The sequence below is a fragment of the Haliaeetus leucocephalus genome, unplaced genomic scaffold (genome assembly GCF_000737465.1).
Source record: "Haliaeetus leucocephalus isolate CR32 unplaced genomic scaffold, Haliaeetus_leucocephalus-4.0 Scaffold556, whole genome shotgun sequence".
Lineage (NCBI taxonomy): Eukaryota > Metazoa > Chordata > Aves > Accipitriformes > Accipitridae > Haliaeetus > Haliaeetus leucocephalus.
Window position 1 is genome coordinate 3,935,826 of NW_010972992.1, and position 10,057 is coordinate 3,945,882.

The window sequence follows — 10,057 nt, forward strand, 5'->3', positions numbered from 1 at the left end:
CAGTTGGAAGCTTAACACATTCTGGAATTCCCCAATTAGTGGTGTTTAATAGTATTAGATCTTGCGAACAGCCAGAGAGGGGTAAGTAAGTGATGTGGAGTCACCTTCTCATGAGCCTGCAGTAAACTCAAAGGAGACCTAAAATACGACATCTAACAATGCCTGTGGAGTGTCACTTCTGTGTTGTTTTAAAACAATGCCCAGCTGTTCTCTTCAATTGTTCTTATTTTTGTTGTCTCTGTGAGATGCAGATAGATATATATGCAGTGATGATGGATACTGGAAAAACTCCAAAGGAGAAATAACCCCTCCTGTCTGTGAACCAGGTAATGCATGAATGTACAAAATAGCTGGAATTAGTAGTTGCTGCAAAATCATTAACAAGCTGTCAGCTAGTATTGACTGTTGTTGGTCCATGGTCATGCTTCATTACAGAGACAGCTAGGCAGATTGTACATAGTTCAGTGCTGAAGGACACAGCTTGCTTTGAAGTAATGCACTTACGTGCACCCGAGTTGGAACTTCAGAACGTTTCCTGTAACAAAGGAGCTAGGCTCCATTCTGCAACGTGTGTTCCTAAATACCAGCTGGCAGGGAACTACAGATGCTGGGCTGTTAACAGTTACTCAGCTAAGCTATTCCATTGCTTATGTTAAGTAAAGTAGCAGGTGTAATACCATGGCTTCCTTAGATTTTTTTCAGTACTTTTAAGTTGATGAGGCAGAACCACTTCACTGTAGAATGTTCATCTTAAGAATCAGATTACCACCTTTATGTTACTCCAGTTTTCAAAACAGCAAGTGCTACAATTGCTGTTTAACAGGGAGGAACAATAACAAACCTAAATGTTATGATAACCACACGGTGTGACTGGCACTCCCTGTAGTTATTGACCTTACATTTATCTCTTAAATTACTACTTTAACATGCCTTGGTCTTGCCTGAGGCTCCCTCTTGCTGCTAGCATTGCAGGTTAATGCCAGAAATTCAGTTCAAGTTCCCCTCAAAGAGAGTAAAAAGCTGAACCTTCAGTTTATTCCAGCTTTCTTTTGGAGAATGCAGTTTCATAAATAACTAAATTGTTGTTTTTAAATTGTTTGGCATTGTTTCTGCCAGGAAAATTGAACCATGTTCCAGAAGTATTTGTGAGGGGAAAAAGCCACTGAATACCCTTATCACAGAGTGCGAGCTTGGGGATTTTTTTTTTTTAAATGCTTGAACTCCTAATAGAGTTACTCTGTAAAATTACTCAAGATCCAAGACTTGAATTTTGGGAGAAACATTTTACAATGTAAAAGCATAATTGTTCCTCTTTTAGATTAGAATATCCATATATTCCAATTACCTTAATTTACATTCAGAACAAATAAACTTACTTCTCTATGCCCAATTCCTAAGCAGAACTGTCTCTCTTGATTACAGAACTTTTCCAGAGGATGTATGTAATACTAATGAAAATGGTACTCTAAATCAAATATTCATTTGCAAGCAATTTTACCATTCCAAAACAATCTAGGTATTACATTTAGAATCATTAACTTAATTTAATCCATACAAGCATAATAATTCAGCGTCCAGATCTTAAAATGTTTAACAGTTATTGCTGCCTTCATTGTTTTGCAGTTTGTGGAACACAGAGAAGTGGAACTGTGGCACGTATATATGGAGGAAAGTGAGCCAAGCCTGGAGAATTTCCCTGGCAAGTGATGTTAATTACAGAGCAAGGAGGATGACGAGGTGATTCACTTTTGTATGACAACTGGGTTCTAACAGCTGCTCATGGTATAGCTGATCAAAGAAAGCCCTCAGCTTTGAGGATTAAATTGGGGATTTTGAACAAAGGCTTGTTTTGCTATGAAGATGCCCAGGCAGAAAAAATTTTTATTCATGAAGGTTGTAAAAATGATCTTGTTCAACTTTGACAATGACATTGTATTGCTTAGATGGGAGCATAAAGTCTCAATTAGTACCAATATCACACCTATTTGTTCACCAGGAAAAGATGACAGATTTCAAATGAAAGCAAATGATGGGGCAGCTGTATCAGGGTGGGGAAGAACTGTCCCAGCAGCTGTTAAAAGACCTTTAGATTTACAAAATTGCCATCTGCCTGAAGAAGGCACTACTCTTTCTTAAAAGTGTATTTTGTCTTCTTTTAGATAGTGCTGTGGATTCTTCTAAGACTGCAGCTTTTGAAGGAACGCACGTCCAGTGAAAGCACGCAAGAGCATCCAGGTACCTTACCCCACTCCCTCAGGTATGGTGGTAGTTGAAGAATCCCAGTTGCACCCTGTATTTGGGGGGCATTTATGTACAATGCTGTATGCCTCAAAGTACCTCTGCAGGTACCTGCTGTACACAGTGTAGGGACAGCTGTACAGCCCTTGCCTTAATGAAGTTCCTCTCATCAGCTGCAAAAACTGTTTTTCTGAACATAGTTTTATAAAGAATAAGCTTTCACATTCAGGTTTATAATTTCAGTATGTGTTCAGCTGACAACATTCTCAGAACTAATTAGAAGCAAGGTTATAAAAAACCATTTTGACTACACTATGTATCCCCTTACAACTACATAAACTCCCTCTTTCTTGTATCTCACATTCTTTCATTAGTATTTATTTCACTTTCTAGAATATAACTGAAAATGCAATCTCTTTAAAAAAAAACAAAAACAAGACTCCAAACACTTCAAGATGTTTTCAATAGTAGTTTATTTGCTCACTTATAAACACTAGAGTATGCAAAGCAGTTAGAAAATACTACTAAAACTTGAAAATTATTCTAAAATTTTCAGGGATTTTGTCTGAGGGTGAAGGAAGGCTAAAATGATTAGCAAAGAGTACTCAATGCTGCCAATCAGCCTAAAACCTTAAACCTGAACAATTTAAACAAAATTAAAGCCATGCTAATTACAAAAACTTACCATGAAGTTCCTTGCAGGGGGGGTCACAGTTAGTCTTTGGAGGTCCAAGAATACCATTTTTAAGTGTTACTCAGCAGAAGTAGCTGGTAATAGTGCAAGTGCTAAAATGCAAAATTCACAGATGGTACAGAGTTTGGAGATTATTCCGATTTAGGTGCAGAAAAAAAAAAATCTAAGTAACTTTTTGCAGTGGGATATGAACAACAGAAGAGTGGGATTACTTCTCAGCCTGAGTGTTTAGAACCCCTCTTTAAACCCTTTAAGATGAACATTGAGACCCAGCTGATTTTTTAATACTGCATGTGGAAAACTAACAGTAGTGCAGCTTTGTCCACTGTTTAGATGGTCTTCCTATTAACAAGCCTCAAAATAATATGCAGTAACAAAGATATAACTTGAAAAGTTAAATAGGTTAAAAACGGTGTAAATATCCATATTCAGAATGTTCATAGCTACAGCACAGTAGTATGATGTATAAAAAATACAGATCAAGCTTCAGTGGCTTTCAAGCACAAGTAGATTAAACAATTCCTCAAGTTCCTACTGCCAGTGGAAATAATCTTCCACCAGTTTCTACTGAAACAGCCTGCTCTTTGTTAAGAAGCTGCCCCTTAGTTGACCCTTCTGCACCTGTAATAAACTTAGTTTTTCAGATTAAGACTTCTGTCAAAGTCTGTGGACATTTACTAATGCTTTGTTCAGCTGGAAAGTCTTTCCCATGACTAGTTTTAAACACGAGTTTAGAGCTTTCTTCTGGGCTGAAGGTGCTGCAGAACCCTACTTCCCATGAGTGGACTGGTCTGAAAACAAGTTAAAAACATACATCCCCAAAGGAGATGCTGTGGACAGAAATACATCTTGACAATAAGTGTTTGTCTCCCCCAACCCACTTCTGATGAGGAACTCCAACTCCTAAAAGAATAATTAAGTAACGTTCCTTGGTACAGATGCAATCTGGAGGGAACTGCTTACCATTCTAGGTGCGGACACCCAAACGTGTGGGAACTGGATTTAAGATCTATACGTATCACTGAACAGTGCAAAAATACAGTGGATTAAAGTTGGGTGTCAGGTATCGATACATGATGAGCGGTGGCTTCGTTTGACTTGTCAACTTTTAGAGCATGCTTATCTGAAACAAACCGAATTACTGCAAAAAAGCTTTACAGAAGTTCATCTCAAAAGGGTAAAATTAATTGCTATGAATTCTTTGCATTCAGGGCTGCAAAACAAAGACACATATTACTTAAATCAGTTTTATTTAAGAATTTCCTACAGTGACAAATCTTATAAAAAGCATCCAAACACGAAACTGCAGCAAACAGCATTCTTATGGATATCTTACAGACAGTGGAACTTCCACCCTGAAGAGGCACACTGAGCTCGCTAGTGATCTCTGCTGCAAGAGCTACTGCAAAGCACACCACAAGCTCAATGTTCTCATCACAAACCCCATCATCTTCAATTCACATTACCACACTTACAGATCATTAACAGAAAAAAAAACACACACCATACAGCATTCACAGCAGTTGACATAAGGGAAAAAAAATACAAATATTCATTTCACATAACACATTCAACTAATTGATTAACTAGGTATAAAACCCACTTAAAGTCTTCCACATATGGATGTCCTTTGAATGCAATAAACACTCGTACTTTATTTGCTATCATTGCTCTCTGCACACTCTCTCACCAAAGCCACAGGATTGAGAGACATCTCGCCAAGTAAAATAAAATCCCATAATGCACCACCAGGTCTCTGCATGCGCTCTCTCCTTTATCTCGCACATACCAGCCCTCTCATGCCTCGGCACCACCATCAATCCCACACAAGGTTTCAAAAGTTCAAACAGCCTTCTGGTTCCATCTCACAGCCTTGCGTTCATAGCGTTGATACGACTCCATGAAATAAAGAGTAGCGGATAAAAATGGAACACCCACCGTCTAAGACGCAGCATGTGCGGTGTGATGAAGTATTCTTGGATGAGAAAGCATGTAGACAGAAGTATTCCTAAGGCAGAATATTTACAGCACTGCTTTCAATGAAGTGCTTCTTCCATACACATTTGAAATGAGATGAACTGCGGAGATTAAATGAAGCCTTCATATTGTACTTTAGTATGGAGGGGAGACAGTGTTAAAAAAAAACCAAAACACAAACAAAACAAAAACGACACTGTTCTCCAACTGGGGCACTTGGAGAGTCTTATGGTGGGATCAAATTAAAAACAAGAGGGAGAGAATGCTGTTTCTGACCAATGGTTTCCATTTTGAACATGCAAAGAATTCAGGTAGCCAGGAAACAAGGGATAAAGTATTACAGGAGAAACCTTTCCTATCGATTGTAGTGTTAGTTCACCTATCGGGCAAACAGCAGTCCACTTCCAAACATTCAGTATTCCAACAAGGTATGTAACAAAACTTACAAAACTCTTTACCTTTCTTTTCTTTTTCTTTTTTTTCTTTTTTTTAAAAAAGAAAAATGTCAAAAATACTGCTGAATATACTGCACACTGAACAAACTGATTTGGAAAATTTTAGTATATATGTAATTTACAGTATACTTACCATGAGTTAGAAAAATTTGATTTCCCACCATAGAGTCAGTATCAGAGCCCACTGCGTCTACATTCCCCAGCCTGACGATTTGGAATCCATGCTTGAACCAAAGCCTCCATTAAACCCACTGCTGGAGCCCGTATTCGAGGCTGAGCCCCAGCCTATCGCTGCCCCCGAGTTGGAACCGCCGTAAGAGTTATTTCCTGAACTAAAGCCCTGGTTCTGCTCCCGCTGCATGTTGCCTTGAGGCTGGTTGTTTCCTGATGGCCCCGACTGGTTCTGCTGACTAGCCAGCATGCCCATCATTCCCCAGCTGCTCTGCAGGGCTGCCTGCGCTGCTGCCATCATGGCAGGGTTGATGCTAAAGGCTCCGAAGTTCATACCTCCACCCATGTTACTGCCCTGGTTGTTACCCAGTCCTCCCCCACCTCCCCTGCTGTTGCCAAACCCCCCTTGATTCCCAAAGCCTCCTGGATTACCACCAAATCTTCCACCTCTCTCTAACTGTCTATTGCTATTGTGCTTAGGTTCAGCATTGGATATATGTACGCTGATTCCTTTAATGATCAAGTCCTCTCCACAAAGAGATTGGGCAACCTATAAGAAATAAGGGACTGATTAAATGTCTGTTAGACTTTTTTTTTTTTTAAATGTTAGTAGCACAAGACAAAAACATCCCACATGATTCTGAGCAGATATTTAACCTGCAAAGGAAACATATGCATATACTTAATCCAATTTGAAGTGTTTTATCTTCGCATTCACTACTACACTAACTGCAGTACAAAAACCCGTCTGTACAACAGCATCTGAAAAGTGCAACCTTAGACATTTTGATAAGTCAAATCAAGCTAATACCACTGGAATTCTCAAGACAGTGGACAAGTAAGCATTCCATGTGTAGCTCCAGAAATAATGCTTTATCAAGCTACTGAAATGTAGGCTGTCTAAATAGGAAGTTAAAATATTTTAAGATGTACCTGATCATCTGCAAATGTAACAAAAGCAAAAGCTCGGAAGGGTTTAGGAATGAAGACATCTACCACTTCTCCGTACTGGGCAAAGAACTGTCGGAGTTCATCTGCCGTCATGTCCTCAGTGCAGCGCCCAACAAACACTTTTCTGCTACGCAAAGGTTCATCAGGACTTTGCTGGAGAGAATTCAAGAGGAAGGAGGGGGAAAAAAAAAAAAAAAAAAATCACAACTATGCTTGAGAACCACGTTACATTATGATAAAGGCTGCTTTTAATCTAGCCTGTTCTGCAGCCTGAAGATCAAGAAAGTTAAGTTCTGTTCAGAGAACATGCCTGCACCTTGGTACAGATGGAGAACAGTCACAAGAAAATGAAGATGGGAGCAATACACAGAACAGTGACAAGGTCACTGCAGAAGGATGCTTTTTTTTTTGGTAATAACTGCGTATATACACACAGGAAATAAACAGACAGAAGCTTCAGATTTGCATTCAAACAAAGACCCATTCTGATCTTCCCTAGGTTAGTTATTCCACCTGCTTTATTCTCCATTTATTCATGCAGCAGACAAGTTAAGCAGGTACTGCTGGACATTAAAACACATTATTTTCAGATTTCCATGTGTCCTTAATTCCCCTATGTAACTAGCTGTCTTCCCAACACTTCTTGATCACTTCCTGCTCACCCACCTCCTCCCTATTTTCCTTCCTTGCTCTCGCTTGTCCTGTCCATTCACAGACTGAAAAGCCACATCCACGAGTGGACTGTTAATCTGTTCATCTGCTCACCTAACACAGTTGCTAAAGAAGTGCACTTTGGGTGTGTGGTAAAAATAAAACTAGCAATAAATACAGAAGTACCTTAGAATTAGGAAGTTTACAGTCACACCATCTTCCATCTATCATGTGCCGCTGAGACATTACTTTCACCTGGGTTTCATAATCCGTAAACCGAACAAAACCAAAACCTTTTGAGTGGCCAGTTTTAATATCCTTCTTAACCTAAGACAAAAAAAAACCCACAGACTTTTTAAAAGTTTTGATTATCTACTGTATATGTCTACCTTTTCTTACAAAAATTACCGTACTATTATATAGTCAAAGCAGGGACCTGTGACACTGACAGATTAAAATTATTAAACTTGCCTTAAGCCCAAGCATAACCAAAAATGGGATATAAGTATTCTGTAATAATACTGTGATAGCATAGCCAGACCAACTGTATAAGCAATGTGACCACCAAAGGGGCAAACACACGTAACTGCACACAGGAGGCACACAAGTAATGAGAGATAAAGAACAAGACAAGTGTATTGGGATCAGGTGAGATCCCCATTCTGGGAGGACAAAAACGTTACGCATGAAGACAGAAGAAAACCAAAGCAGGTTTGTCGTCTGACTTCTGCTGTCAAAGAGCCCGCACGCCTGGCCAGGCCATCTCAGCAACTAAGGCCATCAGGGTCCCCAGCATCCATACTAACCAAGCAGCACCAGGTCCGTGCTGAGGCAGGATACATGCGTTACAGACTAATAATCTGGTGTAGGCAGTGACAATATAGAAGTAACCGCTAGTACGAAGCCTGCTGTTGCTGAATGAATTCAGTAAAGTTCTGTTTGAGAGTTTATCAGTCTTGTAAGTGCTCCCATCACAGCAATCTCTAATTTCTTAAACATACACAAATATATAAGCACATTCAGCTACAATAATTAGTAACAGTATTATAAATTAAAAAGCTCTTAAAAACACTGTACCCATTAAGCTGATCTGCATGAATTACCACTCCTAAATATTCCCGACCATCTGTACCCACACAAGCCTGCAGCTATAAAGCTCATGGAACAAACAAAATGCAACCTAGGAAGAGACACACAGCTTCAGATCTTCTCTGAGTTGATACTGCTCTGTTTGTTTCTACTGGCTTTGTCAGGAGACTGATTTCTACCTAATGTCCCTCCTTGCTTGAGCTGCAAAAGGCTTTTACCTGCACCATCAGAACTTCTCCAAATGTACTGAAATATTCCTTTAAGTCTTGTTCAGTGGTTTTCCAGGGAAGACCCAAGACTATTAAATCCGAAGTCTTCTGTACTGCTCGTTTCACTTTCACAGCTGATGATGCATCTGTTTCATCCATTTTTCTCTTATTATCTGAATATAAAGAAGTACATTAGACATCATCCTCACCTCTGGGAATTGCTTCCACTGATTATGGACTACATGGTATAAAATCATAGACTATGATGAGAAAAAGTACAGACTGCAAAAGACACCTGCCAGCTGCTGGGACCTTATTATTGTAACACGTATCCAACTGCCTACAAGTATAAGGAGAGAAAAAAGAACAGTCTACACTGAAGTCCTCCTCCAGAATGCAATTTGACTTAGTTCTGTGTTAGTTTACTAGAGTATTATCCAGTAATATTCACAGTCCTATAAGGATGTAGAGAAGATGGGAATTTTTAACAAGAATATTTCATTAGCAATTTACTTCCTTCCTCCCTTGTTGCGGGGGGGAGGGGGAGGAGGGGCAGGGCAGTCAGGCTCCTCTTTTCCTGAGCATTTTCAAATGGTACCTCGGATCAAACAATGACTTGAGAAGCATCTGTGAGTACACAGAGATCCCATTACACCACAGTCTTCAAAGGCCTACATAAGGCTGTCAACCCTCCAAGAATAACACAAGACTTTGTCATTAAAGTGCTTATATGGGTAGAGAGTTAAAAGTCTTACTGCAGATCTGAAAACTCAGTGGGGTCAAATCTACTCTGCAGGACACATACACGAATAAAATCGCTGAACTTCAGTCAATCATAGGGTTCAATAGTGATACTGTTGCCATGTTAAATTAGGAGTGACTCACACAGAGCTCTTCACTGAAAACACAGGCTTGTACAAAAAAGCCAACGGAATGAAGACAAACCTTTGGGATAATTAACAACATAGACCAGGTTTCCCCATCCAGCTTCTGGCGCGTGCAGAATGCCTTCCACCAGCCGGACCCCCCTCATGCACTGCGACACTGGGTTCCTGTAGCGCAGCCCGCACGCCCCGGGGAACTGGGCGGTCACTGTGGACAGCAGCACGGTGCCGTCGTCCTCCGAGGGGATCTCGATGGGCTCATCGTTCTCGTCCTCCGTCACCCGGATATACTCCGACATCTTTTCTGGAAGTTACTGAAGTATAGCAGAGGGGGGGAAAGCAGGCGTAAACAATCACCTTGTTTCCCTTGACTCGGTCTTCATCTTTCTAGCCTTAAGGCATAAACCCATCTGTATTTATTACACAACAGAGTACACCAAAATGCGTTAGTCATTGACCTTAAAGCCCCGGACCCTGCCATACCGACTGACATACGGACCAACACCTCGGCCCGTCCCGGAGCCTGCAGAGAGAATGACAGCGACGGCTCCCCGAGGCACGGAGGCATTTCCCAGGGCCGCCGCAGCCTCCCCCTGCGAGGCCGGGACCAGTGACGGGCTGGGGGGAACAACCCCTCTCGGCCCCACCGCCTGCCACGGCCCGCCCAAGCCTGCGACCTCCGGGCGCGGCGCGGTCCCGCGCCCAGCACCGCCGGCGGCCCCGGCCCGAGTAGGGCCC

General features: G+C 41.1%; 1 protein-coding gene across 3 annotated transcripts in view; it reads right to left on the reverse strand.

Annotated features, from left to right (window-relative positions):
• Window positions 1-4,165: 4,165 nt before the first annotated feature.
• TARDBP (TAR DNA binding protein) overlaps window positions 4,166-10,057 on the reverse strand; it is a 6,091-nt gene continuing 199 nt past the window's right edge. For 2 of the 3 annotated variants that reach the window (XM_010577329.1, XM_010577328.1), the window contains exons 2-6: window positions 9,381-9,633; window positions 8,445-8,608; window positions 7,324-7,464; window positions 6,469-6,639; window positions 4,166-6,085 (exon numbers count right to left, since the gene is read on the reverse strand). In XM_010577329.1, coding sequence (XP_010575631.1) covers window positions 5,555-6,085; window positions 6,469-6,639; window positions 7,324-7,464; window positions 8,445-8,608; window positions 9,381-9,618 — 1,245 coding nt within the window. In that variant the 5' untranslated portion in view covers window positions 9,619-9,633 and the 3' untranslated portion in view covers window positions 4,166-5,554. The remainder of the gene's footprint in view (window positions 6,086-6,468; window positions 6,640-7,323; window positions 7,465-8,444; window positions 8,609-9,380; window positions 9,634-10,057) is intronic. The other variant, XR_774969.1, reaches the window with a different exon arrangement.